The sequence below is a fragment of the Hyla sarda genome, chromosome 2 (assembly GCF_029499605.1).
Source record: "Hyla sarda isolate aHylSar1 chromosome 2, aHylSar1.hap1, whole genome shotgun sequence".
NCBI lineage: Eukaryota > Metazoa > Chordata > Amphibia > Anura > Hylidae > Hyla > Hyla sarda.
Window position 1 is genome coordinate 87,875,480 of NC_079190.1, and position 18,846 is coordinate 87,894,325.

Consider the following 18,846-nt stretch of genomic DNA (forward strand, 5'->3'; position numbering starts at 1 on the left):
CCAGACCATACTGACCAAGGCTGTTACAGATCTCTCTTCCCGATTACGGGAGCTGGAGCAGAGAGTGGCGGACTTAGAGGCCAAGATTGATGATTTGGCGGATGCAATTGAAAATGACCGTCGTTACCTGGAGGATCATTCTGCACAGCTGCAGGCCCTCGAGGATCTCGATAACTGTCCCAGGCGAGTGAATTTACGGATCCGAGGCTTACCGGAGAAGGTGACAGATGTCTCCAAGAAGATTTCCTCTCTGTTTTACGAGCTGGCCCCTCAATTAGAGCTGGAGCTCCTCCATTTTGATTGCAAACCTAGGGCCTTGGCCAGGCCCAAGAATCCTGATCTGCCACGGGACGTAATCCTTAAATTGCATTATCCTGAAGTGAGAGACTTGATCCTACAGGCAGCAAGAAATGTTCCAGTGCTCCCGGGTGTACCCCCTTCCATGCATATTTACACTGATCTAGCTCTGTCCACCCTAGCTAGACGTCGGGACTTTCACCCTGTGACATTGGCGCTACAGCGGGAGGGGGCGAAATATAGATGGGGATTTCCCTTCTCCCTTTCCTTCCAAGTGAATGGACATTCTCATACGGTCTGTACCTCACTGATGCTAAGGATGTACTATGACAGGAACACATTAAGCTGGTGGATCAACCACCTTTGCTTCAGCATTCGGGACGCTTGATTCGTACCTGGGTTCCAGTCACTAGGGATCAGAGGTCACCTCTTTCTCCATCGGTAGATCCTCTTCCTCCTTGATGAGCTGAGAGCGAGCTGTACTGTTACACCATGTTACCCCTTTGCAGCTTTTCAGGGATGTGGCCCCAATGTTTTCACCTGCCCTCCTCTTCATCCCTGCCTCCCCAAGGTGGTCGGTTTTGGTCACCCGCTATTTCCCTCCTAATGGTTTGTCTGCGGTCCAGATTATTGTGCTCCACCATCCCCAGTTGGGGGTTAGGAAGAATGTCAGGCAGTTTTCTCCAGCTGCCCGCATTTCCTATTCTGTGGTTTTGTTTGTATTTTGTTAGTTTTTTTATGTGTTTTTGTTTATTTTCTGTTTATGCAGGTATGGTACTTTATTGCACAGCAGGGGCGGACATATTGCCTGTGTAGCCGGTTCAGCTGCACAGGGGCCCAGCGTGTGAGGGGGCCCGCCGTCCTTTCTCTTTGCTGCCGCTGCTCACTGTTCTAAAGCGGCCGCGGGCCATATATATATTGTACCAGAAAGTAGAAAACAGCACTCACCATCCATGTGAAGGTAAAATCTTTATTTAATCAGATTAATGAATACTTCATGCCAGCAGGCTAGCGGGGAGAGAGGGGATGGGGAGAAAGCGGTAGGTACTTTGCACATGCTCTGCACTTCGTTAGGCACAGAGCACGCGCAAAGTTGCTACCGGTCTTCCCGTCGCTCTCTCCCTGCTAGCCTGCCAGCATGAAGTATCATTTTAATATGATGAAATAAAGATGACGATTTCCCCCGCACATAGAAGGTGAGTGCTGTTTTCTACTTTCTTTTACAATATACAGCTTATGCATGGACTAGTGGGTCTTTCCCAGACTAGACAACATACTGCTTTTAAACAGAGCACCACCTTAAGCACTTTGCAGCAGCTCGACACTCATACTCCAAGAACATAAGTATTCGGTAGTAGTAATGTGGGAAAACTGCAACCTAATGTGGGGAATCTATGCTACCTAATGTGGAGAAACTGCTACCTAATGTGGGGAAACTGCTACGTAATGTGGGGAAACTGCTACCTAATGTGGTGAATCTATGCTACCTAATGTGGGGAAACTATGCTACCTAATGTGTGTGGGACTATGCTACCTAATGTGGGGGGCTTTGCTACCTAAAGTGGGGAATCTATGTGACCTAATGTGGGTAAACTGCTACCTAATGTAGGGAATCTATGCTACCTAATGTGGGGAAACTGCTACCTAATGTGGGGAATATATGCTACCTAATGTGGGGAAACTGCTAGCTAATGTTGGGAAACTGCTTCCTAATGTGGGGAATCTATGCTACCTAATGTAGGTAAACTACGCTACCTAATGTGTGTGGGGGGGCTATGCTACCTAATGTGAGGAAACTGCTACCTAATGTGGGGAATCTATGCTATATAATGTGGGGAAACTATGCTACCTAATGTGGGGGGGGGGGGCTTTGCTACCTAATGTGGGGAAACTGCTACCTAATGTGGGGAATCTATGCTATCTTATGTGGGGAAACTATGCTACCAAATGTGGGGAATCTATGCTATCTAATGTGGAGAAACTGCTATCTAATGTAGGGAATCTATGTGACCTAATGTGGGGAAACTGCTACCTAAGGTAGGGAATCTATGCTACCTAATGTGGTGAAACTGCTACCTAATGTGGGGAATCTATGCTACCTAATGTGGGGAAACTGCTACCTAATGTGGGGAAACTATGCTACCTAATGTGACAACACTATGACACCTAATGTGGGGAAACTATGCTACCTAATGTGGGGGAACTGCTGCCTACCTAATGTTGCAGATTAAAATGAGTTGCAGTGCAATTTTATGGCATAGTACTTTTTTCTTCTTCCTTTTTTTTTTTTTTTTTGGGGGGGGGGGGGGGGCTTTGTGCCCTTCTGCTGTCGGTTTCCGCCCCTGCGGCACAGCTATAGATTTGCAGGCATAGAGCTCATGCTGGTTAGTCAGTCCCCTTTTTGAGTTTTGGGTGTCTATCACCACTATTCCTGTAGTAGGCTTCGGCATACCCAATCTATATAGAGATGTCTAATATTATATCCCATAATGTTAAGGGCTTTAAAGGGGAACACTGGCAAGTGTTCCGGCTGTGTTCAGACCATTTTGTTCCGAACGCTGTGCGCGCGCTGCGAGGTTCGGTCACGCCCCCTTGTGATGTCAGACCACCGTCTATGGGAGGGGGTGTGGCAGCCCCCGAAGCCTGATGGCACGAGGGGGCGTGGCCAACCCCCACAGCGCGTGCACAGCTTTCGAAACTAAATGTTCCAACACAGCCGGAACACTGGCCAGTGGAGTACCCCTTTAATACCCCATCAAAGCGAAGTAAGGCCTTTAGAGATTACACCAGATTGCACCCAGAGGTATTGTGTCTACAAGAGATGCATTTTACTTTTGCGTCTAGGCCTTCATTTTTTCATAGATCGTATCTTAGGTTTTACCGTTCCTCATTCACATCTAAGTGCCGTGGGGTGATGATCTTCTTGCATAATTCATTTCCGTTTACTGTACAGCATGAATAGATGGACTCTGAAGGGCATTTTTTGATTTTGCTTCGCACCCTATATGATAAGGTTTTGTGTTTGATCTATACATATGCTCCTACTGATTCCCCTCTAACATTTTTTTGGACAATGTGTACTAAGATTGAGCCCTTGACCTTTGATACTTTGACTTGGGTGGGCGATTTTAATGATTTTTAATGTAAAATTAGACCGTTCTAATTTGGCCCAACAGCGCCTGTTGCATCAACTATTTATAGATCATGGTTTGGTGTTGGCCGTTTGGCATGAACATAATGGAACTGCCCAGGACTACTCTTATTATTCCGTGGGCCCAGCGCCATTACACTAGGATCGACCGGGTGTTAACTACTACGAGGACATTACCTTCCCTCCTCTATGCCCGTAATGTTCCGTCGGCGTGGTCAGACCATGATGTAGTCTGTGCAGTGTTCAATTTTATGACTCCTTTTACGTTTCCTTTTACGTGGCATTTGAGTCCTTATTGACAATGCCTAAGGTGAAACAACAGTTGGACACTGACTTATCCTATTATTTCTCCTTCAATGCTGTCTCTGACACTAACCCTGAATGGGTATGGTTGGCCCACAAATCTTATGTTCGTGAACAAATCATATCTTTGGCCACGGGTATTAAACGTGACCGCACTAAAACATAAGCGGCCCTGGAGGCTAAATGGCAGAGACTCACATTTGCCACCAGCAGGACCCCTCCCTTTAGCTTTATAGAGCCCTAAGGAGACCCGGACACAATTGGACACACTGTAGTGGAGAAGGCGGGGAGATGGATGAAAGAAACATACTACAGGTATGCTAAAAAGCCAGACCGTCTATTGGTGACCAAGCTCAAAAAGACAACCTCCTTTACTAGAGTATATAGTTTGCAGTTGCGTCCTGGTCTCCGTTCCTCTCATCCTGATAGGATTTACTCGGCATTTCATTCCTATTACTCTCAACTCTACACTGACTCTGTCAAGCCTGCTTTTTTCTCTGCCTCTCTTGCTTCTTTTCTCTCATCTGTGACTCTTCCCACTTTAACCGCTGATGTCAGAGAGGCCCTGAATGCCCCTATTACCATTGAGGAGGTATTGACAGTAATTAGTCGCCTTAAATCGGGCAAATCCCCAGGGCCTGACAGCGGCTTGTTATAATAATTTAGTCAGCAAAGAGAATCAGACACTGGCACCAATGCGGCTATGTAACAACACTTAAAGAGCCACACAGGTGGATATGAGGCTTCCACAGACATAGGCTGAACAGCTTGTGTTTGAGACTAGGAGGGTGCTCACATAAATAGGATATAGTTCACATGGAAAATCTTCACCAGAGAGATACAGAAAATATCGAGCACTCACCCCAGAATGTAGTTTTGAAGTAACTTTTATTCCATAGTGGATATCACAATACTCGATAGGGAACGAGGTGTTCAGGTGCAGACATGAATAGAACAAACGGTAAACAAACGTAGGAGCGACAATTGTTTCATGCTGTACAGCACTTCCTCTGGCTCCAACCTGAAGTCATCACGTGGCAGCACGTTTTATATGCAACAGGTAAACGTCATTCATGATGAACAAAAACAGGTGAGTATGAATAAATTAAAATACAAGTATGATGTTTTTCACTGTTTCGTTCATAGGTGAATTGTAGAACGAAAAAAGTGAATCTGTCAGATTGACTAGGTAATTTATTTTTCTTTTTGTAATTGCATAAGAGTTCATCTCTGGTTTCTACTTTGTTAAATGTTTCTCTTACTAGTGTCCTAGGGTACCCCCGTTCGAGAAAACGGGTAGTCAATTATTGTGCCTGTGTTAAGAAGGTTATTATTGATTCTCTTGCTACGGACAAATTGTCCATAGGGGATGCTTTTTTTTAATATGGATGGGAGCTCTTAAAGTGCAATTGTCACATATGGACAGGGAAGGAGTGCACTCTATTCTCGCTCGCTCCCCTGTCCCTGCCTACTTACGTACCTGCCCTAAATGACAGGTTCCGTAACCACGAAGACAGTCCCTTCCTATATACGTGAGGGGCATAAATGTCAAAATAATAAACTACAATGACACAGACTGGTCAGGGGACAGTGGGAACAGACAGACTAACAAAGGAAGACTAAACACTCACACAATAAGTCCAATGTCAGTTATCCGTGTCTGAAGCCAGGAGATATCACAGTATAAAATTGCTAATACCAGAGAGAATAGTCAGAGAGAGGAGCCAAAAGTTCAAAAAGCCAGATATTACAAATACAGAAGACAGCTAGCTGGAGTACAAACTGAGCTCTATGGCAAGCACCTACTGGGAGTAGACTGCCAGCTTATACAGGGCTAGTACAGGTGCTCCAATCAAGGTCAGCTGACCAGTCAGACAGATGGGCATAACCCAGCAACAAAAAACAACAAAGAACCTGTCAGAAACCTTTAACCCAATAGGTTCTGACAGCAATAGTGCGTTTTTGGAGGTAGGTTTTCTGAAGGAGGATGTAATAATGGTATTATTTTTGATTATGATATTAACATCAAGAAAATTGAGGAATGTATACGCAAATAAAGAGCTAAAAACCATATTAACGTCATTAACATTTTTAAGGTAAGGTACAAAAGCTGAAAATTCGTCTTCACTTCCATCCCAAATAATAAAAATATCATCAGCAAAACGTAAAAAAAAATGTTATGTGCCCAATAAAGGGATTTGAGGAAGTGAAGACGAACTTTTGCTCGAAAACTGACAAAAAAATATTCACAAAAGTACAGGATACCGGAGTACCCATCGCAGTACCATTTTTCTGGGTGTACCATTTACCATTGTACTGAAAGGTATTATTTTTCAAAACATAATATAGGGCTTCACTAATAAAATAAATTTAAGTTGGGGATTTATCAGTAAAGGATAGGCACTCTTGGATAGCCTGTACACCCACATCGTGAGGGATGCGGGTTTACAGGCTCTCCACGTCAATTGATGCCAGTTTGTAATTCTCACACCAGACAAAATCATTAAGGGAAGCAATAAGATCACCCGTGTCTCTCAAAAAAGAGGGTAGTTGTTTAAATACAGGGGAGAAAGATGAATCCAGGAAAGCAGACAAACTTTCAGTCACTGAGCCGATCCCTTAGACAATGGAGTGTCTTGGGGGTCGGCTCAGCGACTTATGAATTTTGGGAAGAATATATAGATAAGGTTTTCTTGGAAAATGAGGAATGAGTTTCTCTGCCATTTGTTCAGAAATTAACCCTTTTTTCCACTGCTCTTCTTAACAGTGATCTTAAGTTACTGATAATCTTTTGAGTTTGGTCTCCAGTAAGTGTTTAATATGTAACAGTATCATTTAACTGCCTGTGAATCTCATTATCGTGATCTTCCTTTTTCCAGATCACCACCACCTTTGTAATAAGTATATCCTCCCTACTTGCTAGTGCTGTGAGTTTCTTCCTTTCCTTGTCGGATAGATTAGGTACGTGTCGGGGTATCTTAATGCCTCTACCTCACGCATAACTGTTTTACTGAAAATATCAATTGGACCACCGGGAATAGTGTGTGTGTGTGTGTGTGTGGGGGGGGGGGGGGGGGGTGTTAAACGTAGATTTATTACCCCCATCTAAAAGGTTCAGATCCCGTAGTTATGGGTGAGGCAAAGCAAATGTCACCCTCAGATAATTTCACTAACATTCTGGTACAATCAATACCACCCTCACCCTCTGTCTGTTCATTGTGTACATCTTTATTGCCCTTAACAGAAAAAAACTTTTTCAAGTTTAACTTGCGTATTGCCCTAAAAAAATCGATCTCAAATTGGCCGAGCTTAAAGGGCTCGGTGATACCCAAATTTAACCCTTTCTCTAGAGCAGAGATCCAAGATTCAATCAGGGCAATATAAGTAAGATTAGTAATTAGTGAATTGTGCTCAGAACAGTCAGTATTGAAAGCCAAGGAAACTGCATCTAGTTGTTCCAAGTTACAGTCTTTTTCTTCTTCCTGATCTTTCTCCAAGGTTGTCTTCTTTGATTGCCTCCACTCCTCCTAAGGGTGCGTTCACACGCTAGAAACTAGCAGCGGGTTTCCCGCTGCGGGAATCCTTCTGCAAGTTACGCAACCATTGATCTAAATGGGTCCACAGACAGTCCGCAATAGTGTCAGATTTGCGGACTGTCCATAGATCCATTCAAATGAATGGTAGCGTAACTCGCAGTGGGTTTCCCGCAGCGGGAAACCCTCTGCTAGTTACTAGCGTGTGAACGCACCCTAAAGGGAAGTGACCGGAGGGAGTATTTACTTTATTTGCGCTTTCGATTGTCCATGCCTTCATCAGTCAAGCTAGTTTAGGATTCAGTAGTAAGAAAGTCTGAAGTCTTTTTTTAGATCACATTTTCTTTGAATATCCATTTTTTACCCCTGTGTTTCTCTGACCTTGGCTATATTTGTTTTTAGACCAGGTGAATTCGGTATTGGTTTCAAAGTCTCGTTTATCTCTCATATATTTGTCGCGCTTGATTTCTTTCAGAGTTACTTGTAGTTGTAGCATTTTTTTCTCAAGGTTTTGTGTAAAGGTAGCCACTTGAACTTCTGATAGTCGAGTTCTCAGCTCTGTTTTGGCTTTGCACAGTTCCGTTGTTACCTTTTCATATTCCTCTTGATTTTTACTTTGGATTAGTTTTAATACATTCAACAAGTGATTTAAATGTGCCTCATTCCAAACTACCAGGAATATGGGATCATCTCCAAACTGTGAGGGCGATATATAAATCCTTAATCCTCTTGGCCTTCGTACACACTCCACATAAGCTTTTAATGAATGGATTGTCCAAAACACACAAGTTTCTTTATCTGCAAGTGTACCTATCCTGTACTCTAGGGTTTTGTACTAAGAATTTGCAACTCATCTTTGGATTCACATGCTGAGAAAAACGCCCCCGCTTCAGCCCCAAATTAATTACCATTTCAGCCGTATAGGTTTGGATATCCATCTCCATTATTCTAAGGCAATGGGCACACTAGTGTCAAAAAGCAGAACTTAAACGCGTTTTCTCGAACGGGGGTACCCTAGGACACTAGTAAGAGAAGCATTTAAAGGAGAACAAAAAGCAGAGATGAACTCTTATGCAATTACAAAAAGAAAAATAAATTACCTAGTCAATCTGACAGATTCACTTTTTCATTCAACAATTCACCTATTAACGAAACAGTGAAGAACATCATATGTCGCAATTGTTTTATATTAGAACAAACGTTTTCTCCCAAAACCCTATTATCACCTATTGCAGGAATAAAACCCTGCATAGCCTTATAAATAACACCAAAAAAAGACAAAAATGCTAAAGTAATTGGTTAACTGACTCACGGCCAGTAGGTAACTTTAGATGCGGAAACTGCTCTTTATGCCAGGTCAACATTTCCAGTGACATCCTTAAATTAGGAGGAGAATATGTACAAGTGAGACAACTCATAACTTGTAAAACAACCTATGTGGTTTACTGTCTGCTTTGTCCTTGCACCTTTTTTGTATGTCGGAAAGACAAAGACACAAATTATAGTTAGAATTAAAGAACACTTTCATTCTATACAAACTAGAGTAGGCGTCCAAAAACGAATATACCATACGAGACAGGCCCACGCAAGTGACACTTCATGTCTGAAATTTGCCGGCATTGAACGGGTTAATTTACCTGACCGAGGCGGAGATAGACACACAGCACTCATGCAAGCCGATTCCCGGTGTATTATGAGACTAAATGCAATGGGCCCACACGGCTTTGATGATAAGAATGAACTAGGAATTTCCTTATGAAAAAGTAACATACTGATCAAGATTTGGTTTGAAGCACTGTTTGTTTATTGCACATGTCCATTTTACTTGTATTTTAACTCATTCATACTCGCCTGTATTTGTTCATCATGAGTGACGTTTACCTGTTGCATATAAAACGTGCTGCCACATGATGATGTCAGGTTGGAGCCAGAGGAAGCGCTATACAGCGTGAAACAATTGTAGCTACTCCGTTTGTTTGTCTACCCCCGCCTCATGTCTGCACCTGAACACCTTGCTCCCTATCAAGTATTGTGATGTCCATTATGGAATAAAAGTTACTTTAAGACTACATTCCGGGATGAGTTCTCCATATTTTCCGTATCTCTCTGGTGAAGATTTTATAAGAAGTTTGGCCTGCTATTGACCCCTCATCTTGAGGCCTTTTTAAATAGGCTCTGTTCTAATGTTAGAATACCGGAGTTCCTTGATGCCTTAGTGATGGTCCTCCCCAAACCCAACCGAGATCTGCTACATACTGCCAAGTACCACCCTATATTGCTCTTCAACTTAGATGCTAAACTTTTGGCTTCTATTATGGTTTCTCGCCTTAATCCATATCTCCCGGGCCTGGTGCACCATGATCATTTGGGATTTGTTCCTGGTGGCCAAGCCCCGGATAACATTAGGAAGGTCCTTGACCAAATCCAGTGGGCTAAGTCCTCCTCCACTGTTTGCAATATTGTCTAAGTTTGGCTTCTAAGTTTGGCTTCTCTCATTTATTCAGATTTTACGTGATTTCTCAGTTCTCAGCCCCGACTGCTTACTTGAAGTTGCCTTCCAGGTCTCTGCAATCCATCTCTGTGAGGTGTGGAATATGCCAGGGATGTCCCATGTCACCGGCTCTTTTCGCGTTAGTGATGGAATCTTTGGCACAATTGATTAGGGATCTTCTTGATATCAGCGGCACGAAGATTGGCTCATCTGTGTATAAGGTGAACCTTTTCACAGAAGACCGTCTGTTGACTCTTATGGACCCCCTTGTGTCCTTGATGAACCTTCTTCAACTCCTTGATGATTTTGCACAATGGTCGGGGTTGCATGTAAATGTAACCAATAGGAAACTGAGAGGGCTTTCGGACCCTCATTTCCTCAAATTATGCAGCTTGGTTGGCTCAATTGGCCCTCAATAATGTGCAGAAAGGGACTTCATGGTGGACTTGTCTTGAAAAATCCCTATTGTCACCTTACTTCTATATGGCGCTTATGTGGTCCTTCTGCCTAGTGGCTACCCTATTACCATCCTCGGCACAGGTAGCTCTCTCTCTCTCTCTGGCATCAGGTTTGCTTTAAGTTTGTTCTGCAATTCCCTGTCTCTCTTCTGCTTCCTTTTCTCTCTAACTCCTCTTTTCTCCAGGCCTTTCTTCATCCTCTTATCATTGGTGGAAAGAAGCAAAACTTCTTAGAGTGCACAATTTCTCCTATGGTAGGAATTTGCATTCACTGGCCTCTCTTCGGACTAGGTTCGCCCTCCCTGATAGGGTAGTGTTTAGGGCCAATCAGATCCTCTCCTTTTTTTGCACTAAACCACTGTGTATGCTAATACTTGCTCCACTTGTTTTGAGGCCTACCCTCTCTATACACCCCTATCGCCAGGGCTTCTTTCCTTGTTATATGCACATATGAACGCCCCACCATAGAATCAGAAGCTAAAGTTCATGTTAGACTGGGAGGCTGATGTACATTCTTCACTCTCTCTAACCCAGTGGAGGGAGGGATGTGTTGCGCTTGGCAAGGGCAGCTGGCAGGTGTCCCTCATGGAGAAAGCATTGAATGTGTTACACCACATGTACATGGTCCACTCTAGGCTCCATGCCATATATCCTGAGGTTTCACTATTATGTTTTTGTGGTTGTGGCCAGAGGGGTACCATGTATGGTGTTGTGGTTGGATTCTGGGCACATGTCATGTTTTTGCTTAGCGCCCTTGTGGCATCCTATATCCCTCGCACCCCAGTTTTTTGTCTGTTAGGTTCTAGACCAAGCTGAAAAAAATATTGCGCTTTGCCCAGTTTGTTTTAATGGCAGCTCGCATCTATGTAACCTCACAGTGGAAGCAGCCAGCCCTGGATTACATGAGAGTGATTGATAGGATTAATCTTTTCATGCTCAGAAAGTTAAACATATTTGTAAATTACTTCTATTAAAAAATCTTAATCCTTCCTGTACTTATTAGCTGCTGAATACTACAGAGGAAATTCTTTTCTTTTTGGAATGCTCTCTGATGACATCACGAGCACAGTGCTCTTTGCTGACGTCGTTATAATAATAATAACGCTTTACTTATTGTTGTCCTTAGTGGGATTTGAACCCAAGTCCCCAGCACTGCAAGGCAGCAGTGCTAACCACTGAGCCACCTTGCTGCCCTTAGTATACATCTGCTATGCATGGTTGCTAAAATGGACAGAGATGTCAGCAGAAAGCACTGTGCTCGTGATGTCATCAGTGTTCCAAAAAGAAAGGAATTTCCTCTGTAGCATTCATCAGCTAATCAGTACTGGAAGGGTTAAGATTTTTTAATAGAAGTAATTTACAAATATGTTCAACTTTCTGCCACCAGTTGATTTTAAAGAAAAAAGGTTTTCACCGGAGTACCCCTTTAACTAATATCCAGCATTGTGGCCCTGTTTAATTTCATGTGCCTGCTCTGTATATCTGTTATACTTGTACCATGTATCTACCTGCTGTTATTGTTTCGGCCTTTTTGGCCACAGTTTTTATTTCCTAACTTTTATGCTGTATTGTATGATTTCTTTTATGCTATAATAAAAGCTATACAGGCTGTGCACTCACTACTTTACATTGTAACAGAGGATCATTTCTTCAGTGTTGTCACATTAAAAGACATAATATATTTACAAAAATGTGAGGGAGTGTACTCACTTATGTAAGATACTGTATCACCAATGCTCTGAAAGTAACAGGGAAGCACACAATGGCTTAACCCTTTTAAGGAACCAGTGCTGGTAAATCTCTTGGCATTTAGGATTAGTTTCAGTGTTATTATATTTCCATCATGCTCTGCTAAGCATCTTACTGCTGTGTGTTCTGAACCTAAATTACCTTAATTGTGCTATTTTACATGACTTGATTGAAAATGAGATCTTCTAAGAGGAAAGCAGTAAAAGATCCTTCTTTATTGTCTCGGCTTTTCGCTCAGTCTGTTTTGGTGTAAATTGATCTGTAATTACAGTCTTTTACATTTGCAACTGAATGCATTCTGCCCCTTTTTCTCCAAATACCAGTGTACAGATCTTGAAACAAGGGTCTGTACTGTACCAAATGTTCAGACTCAACACATAGACACAGATCTTCACCTCTAATTAAAATATTCCCGTTCAAAGCCGTCCAAGCAGAACTGTTAATAAGGACTATTATGAAGCAGTTTAATATCTTGCTTAATATCTGAGCTTTTTATTATTAGGAGATGTATAATTCAGTAGTAATTATACCACACCAATGGAGCGTGGTACATTAAATGAGCACAAGAAGGGGATTCTTTACGGTAAGAGCGGGGTTATTATGAAACTCTCTGCTTGAGGTTGGATGACATTTTGAGAGGAATATTTATGCAAGTTATGAGTACTACTTTAAATTTCCCATTTTCATTTTTTTCTGAAAGGTTTTTATTCCTAAAGGCCCTTTGAGAAGGGCCAACAGGGGTATGACAAAAAGAGACAATCACCATAATTAAAGGGGTACTCCGCCCCTAGACATCTTATTCCCTATCCAAAGCGGATAGGGACCCCCGTGATCTCGGCTGTGGCACCACGGATATCCGGTGCACGGAGCCAACTTCACTCCGTGCCGGATGACTGGCGATGTGGGGCGGAGGCCCCATCACACCCCCTTCCAAAGACTTGAATTGAGGAGTCGTGACCATGACGTCATGTGCGGGGTGTGGCCGTGCGTCACAAGCCTCCAGCGCTGCACTCGATGCTCTAAACGAATGCCGGGACCCCCACGATCAGGCATCTTATTCCCTATCCTTTATCACTATCAGTAGCACATCACCTGTTTACACAATGGCCGATAACAATAATTTTATTGGCTGCACAGAAGATACGATCAGCCAATGAACAAGCTTTTTCGTGTCCATTGGCTGATCGCTTGCCCTTTTACACAGACCAATTATTGAGAACAAGCGTTTTTATAAATGCTCATTCGTCCAATAAGTGTCTATTGTAAAATGGCTTTAAAATGAGGAAATTGGCTTTTGTCACATTGGTTTTTTAACCCCATTTTTGCAAGTTTGTTTTTCCCTCCTCACCTTTTAAAAATAATAACCCTTTCAATTTTGCGCCTACAGACTCAAATGGTGGCTTTTTTTTTGTGCCACCAATTCTACTTTGTAATGACATCAGTCATTTTACCCCAAAATCTACGGCAAAACAAAGGAAAATCAATGTGTGACAAAATTGAAAAAAAAACTAAAACATTTTGTAACTTTTGTGGGCTTCCGTTTCTACGCAGTGCATTTTTCAGTAAAAATGACACCTTGTCTTTATTCTGAAGGTCCATACAATTAAAATAATATTCTACTTACTGTATATAGGTTTGATTTTGTCTTACTTCTGGAAAAAATCATAACTACATGCACAAAACTTTTTTATTTTTCTACATATGGAGATGTATGAGGGCTCATTTTTTACGCTGTGATCTGAAGTTTTTATTGGTACCAATTTTTGATCAGACTTTTCGATCGTTTTTTATAAATGTTTTTATGTTGTAAAAAGCGACCAAAAATACGCTATTTTGGACTTTTTTATTTTTTTTTACGTGTACGCCATAGACCGTGCGGTTTAATTAACAATATATTTTTATAGTTTGGACATTTATGCATGCGGCGATACCACATATGTTTATATTTATTTTTGATTACATTGTTTTTTGTTTTTTTAAAGGGAAAAGGGGGGTGATTTAAAACTTTATTAGGAAATTGGTTAAATCACACTTATTAACTATTTTTTACCCTTTTTTTTCCAATATTATAGCCCCCATAGGGGACTATATCATGCAGTACATTGATTGCAGACACTGATTAATGCTATGCCATAGCATTGCATTGATCAGTGTTATCGGCGCTCCACTGCTCCTGCCTGGATCTCAGTGAATCAGTGATCGGACAATGAGGAGGCAGGTAGGGACCCTCCTCATGTCCGTACAGCTGATCGGGACACCGTGGTTTCACAGCGGTGGTCCCGATCAGCCCGAATGAGCTGCCAGGAAGGTTTTTCTTTCACTTTAGACGTGGCAATCAACTTTGACCGCGTTCTTTTCAGTGTATAAAGGACTGATTGACTTGTATACCACCAAACTAATTTTATGTTGATTCACTGGCAATATGTGAAATTAGTGGTCAAGCCAGGTCCACCAAGCCAGGAGCTGCGGATATTAAAGGGGTACTCCGCCCCTATACATCTTATCGCCTATTCAAAGGATAGGGGATAAGATGTCTGATCGCGGGGTTCCTGCCGCGATCTCTCCTGCAACACCACTGTTCACCAGCTGCATGGAGCGAGGAACTCTCTGTGGCTGATGAGGGGCGATACAGGGGCTGGAGTATCATGACGTCACAGCCCTGCCCCCCTCGTGATGTCATGACTCACCCCCTCAATGCAAGCCTTTGGGAGGGGGCCTAACGAGCTCCTGTATCGCCCGTCATCAGCCATGGAGTTTTCTTCGCTCCATGCAGCTGGTGAACAGGGCTGCTGCAGGAGTGATCAAGGTGGTCTTCAGTGGTGGGACCCCTGGGATCAGACATCTTATAAGATGCCTAGGGGCGGATGTCTAGGGGCAGAGTATGCCTTTAAGCATGCCTCCACTTTGGTACGACCCCTTTAAATTATGTCTGTGTAATGTCTATGTTACAATTTATACAAAACAGGTACATTATATTTACATAAAAAGACTCAACACGGCAGGTCATATGTAAAAATATTATTATTTTTGAATGTGATTATTTCCTGGTGTAGCTACATTGTATCAGTTAAGCATGACTGATGTTGTGATGGACAGAATTATGGGTGGTGGTGAATAAGGGTAAATGTAGAGCACAACGTTGCTTCCTCCAGATTCCAAACACTCGCACTTGTTTACTTTTCGCATCGTCCTTTGCAAGGCGCCGGCTTCATAAATGGTTAAACCTTCTGTTATAGTCAGCACCATGACTGACAAACTAGGAAATTACGTACACAACTACAGCATTATCATTGCCTCATTGTTCACTAAAAAGAAGTTGCCAATATTCAAATGCTATTCACAGAGATCAGAAAAGATGTGGCAAGTGTCATACTACGGTACTTACATGATATGACAAACACAGATATTTGTGCATGTAAATAATATAGCTAAGAAAGACATCTACTACAGATATGTCCATATGTGTCTCCTGTCCTTTTCATTGGCACGTGACATTAGATTGAATAAGCATGATGGGACATAGCCACATGGAGGAGGGTAAAGCTATATTGCATTCGCAACATAGGTGGTGGGTCTTGTCTTCAGTGATACAAAAGTGTGTTTGGCATTGGACTAATCATGTTTATGTTAATAGGATCATGTCTTCTGTACATCCTAAACTGAACGCCTGAACCTGTTAAAACAAAAATACAATATAGGTGATCAATGCACAGGATCCTTAGGATTTCATATTCTTCAACAATGGGCATGCAATGTAGATTACGGTTTACATATACAAGACTTTTGTGGACAATTAGAATACAAAATGTTGTGCATCTTTTTTATTTTATTTTATTTTTTTACTACACTGTATTTCTCATATTCTTCTATATTAGATATATATTTAAATTTGATATCTATCAATCTATCAATTTGTCTATCTATGGAAAGTAGAAGAATTCACAATATAAGGGAGGGTTAAATCTGTGGCCAAAAAACTTTCAAAGGGTACCTTCACAGGGATGTGTTAAGAACCTGTTATTTGAGCCTCTGCAGGTGTCCCACGGCCGATTTTCCACGGTGGAATGCTCACAGCAGAAAATCAACAGCAAATTACATTGTCCTCAATGGGGTCTGCTGCAGATTTTTCGCTGTGGAATTTGCTTGTAACCTGCCCATGTAAATGTACCCTAAGGGGCTGTCTTAAGGTGCAAATGCATCACCTATCACTGGGGGTCTCATGAACATGCATTTTTGGTGGAATTTTTTGCTTAACATTTTGTTTAACATGAATAAGGCGTTGAGAAAAAAAAATAAATTCCATTACTCCAAAAATGCTACAAATCACTGAAAACCAAAATGCTATACAGTAACCCCCCGACATGCGATGGCCTCGACATATGGTAAAATTGACATACGATGGCCTCTCAGAGGCCATCGCATGTCGATGTCAGCATCGACATACGATGCTTTTATATGTCAGGGCCATTGCAGTAACTGCTACCCGACAGCGCAAAATGCTTAAGCTGCTGTCGGATAGCAGTTTAAATATCCCGGACAGGTTCACTTACCTATTCCCACTGCTCCGGGTCCACTTCGGGATCCTCCGGCGTCTTCTGTATCTTCTCCGGGGTCCGGGCCTCGCTTTCCGGCGTCGTTATTACGTCACTACGCACGCCGTGCCGGCGCAGCAGCGTAATAACGTCACCAGAAAGTGAGGCCCGGACCCTGCAGAAGATGCGGAAGAAGTCGGAGAATCGTGAAGAAGACACCGGAGCAGTGGGACAGCATCGGGAGCCCCTGGGACAGCATCGGGAGCGGTGAGGACCTGGTCCGGAGGGCGGGGACAGGTGAGTACAGCTTCCTATACCTTACATTGCACGGATCCCTCAACATACGATGGATTCGACAAACGAAGGGTCGTTTGGAACGAATTACCATCGTATGTTGAGGGACCACTGTATATTTGAACTTTTATAGACTTTAAAGTTTGTTCAAATGGCAGTAATTCTTTAACCCCATAAGGACGGAATGATTTTAACATTTTTGGTTTTCATTTATTTCTCCTCGCCTTTAAATAACCTTAAAGGGGTACTACCGTGCTGACAACTTATCCCCTATGTAAAGGATAGGGGATAAGTTGCCTGATCACGCGGGGTTCCGCCGCTGAGGACCCCCGCGATCTCGCACGCAGCACCCCACTATCATCATGCCCCGAAGCGAACATTGCTCTGGGTCTGATGACTGCCGATCACGGGGCCGGAGTATTGTGATGTCACGGCTTCGCCCCCATGTGACGTCACGCTCCTTCCCCTCAATATAAGTTTATGGCTTTCTCGCCCCTGCCATAGACTTGCATTGAGGGGGCGGAGCGTGACGTCACACCGGGTGGAGCTGTAGATAGGGGATAGGGGATAGGTTGTCAGCACGGTAGTACCCCTTTAACTCTTTCCACTTATGGAGCCATATGAGGACTTGTTTTATGTGGGACCAAGTGTTTTATTACTTCATACTGATCGCAGGGTCTGATAAGCTTAAATTGCTCCTTACTGCCTCATTAACCGGTTTGGCCCTGCAATGATGCAGCCTGGCAGAGTGCAATGGGAAAGCATTGAACAGAGAATGAAATCTAATTGCATGTAGAAGTTCACTATGGGGACTTAAAAAAGTGTAAAATACATTTTTATTATATAAAAGCCCCTCTAATAAAAAAAATTAAATAAAATCACTTTTCCAATTTTACAAGAAAAAACAAATAAATAAACACATTTGATATGTTCGTGTGCAAATTGTCAAAACTATTAAAATATAGAAGATTTATCAAAACCTGTCCAGAGGAACCAATTGCCCATAGCAACCAATCAGATTGTTTATTTCATTTTTTAACAAGGCCTCTGCAAAATGAAAGAAGCGATCTGATTGGTTCCTATGAGCAACTGAGTAACTTTTCCTTTGCACAGGTTTTGATAAATCTCCCCCATAGTGTTTATAATCCTGCATGGTGAACAGTTAAAAAGTGGTACAAAAAAAAAGCTCTCATATGTGTCTGTAAGTGGAAAAGAAGCAAAAGTGTGAAAGTAAAAAAGGATTATTGACACTTAAAGCATTTTTCTAATATACCTCATTAAAAAATGTGATTGCTTAAGATGTAAGAAAAGCAGGTTTTTAAAAAAAATGGCCACTAGGGGTCTCTTCTGTAAATGAACCCAGATAATTCAGCCTTTTTTTTTTAAAAAAGGACCAAAATCTCTGAGGGGAGGGAGGTGTGGTTATCTCCATGCTGTTCCTTAGAGCACAGACAAGAAGCAGTCAGCCTGCAGCCTCTTCAGGAGAAGCATTCACATGCACAGTTACAAGCAATACAAGGTGCTAAACTATTATTTATATGCAAAATAGTTTATCTTTGGTCATTTTATGAACTTATTTCTCGTGTATGTGCACCATATAGGTACCACATGGCTTCTTTAGGGTTATAAAAAGCATGCACTTTGGTTATAAAGCTGTGAAAATGTAAAAATCTTAGTTTTTTGGCAGGATTTTTTCTGTCCTTGCACCAAATAGTTTCACATGGATGCATTGACGTTATACAGAGCATGCATTCAGCCAATATGTTTTGCAAAAGTAAAAATTTTGTGCAGACCTCATGACTGCGGAGATGGGAGTGGGGAGGAGAGGAGCTCATCATACTCCAGGGGAAATGCCCCCCCCCCCAGCCTTTGAGAGGAATTCAGAAGACTGATCAGATATAGATATATCAAAAGGTATTTTAGATATTAACACATGCATATTATTATGCATATAGGTCTTAGAGCACATTACTACATTAAGCTTTTTTTTTTTTTTTATCTTCTTAACAGTAATTCTTTAAGAAGCCATGTATCCTTA

The 18,846-nt window shown here is 42.2% G+C and overlaps 1 protein-coding gene across 1 annotated transcript in view; it reads right to left on the reverse strand.

Annotated features, from left to right (window-relative positions):
- Window positions 1-14,985: 14,985 nt before the first annotated feature.
- The window catches only part of TAC3 (tachykinin precursor 3), a 75,592-nt gene continuing 71,731 nt past the window's right edge, over window positions 14,986-18,846 (reverse strand). The window contains exon 7 of the mRNA XM_056562507.1: window positions 14,986-15,655. Coding sequence (XP_056418482.1) covers window positions 15,637-15,655 — 19 coding nt within the window. The 3' untranslated portion in view covers window positions 14,986-15,636. The remainder of the gene's footprint in view (window positions 15,656-18,846) is intronic.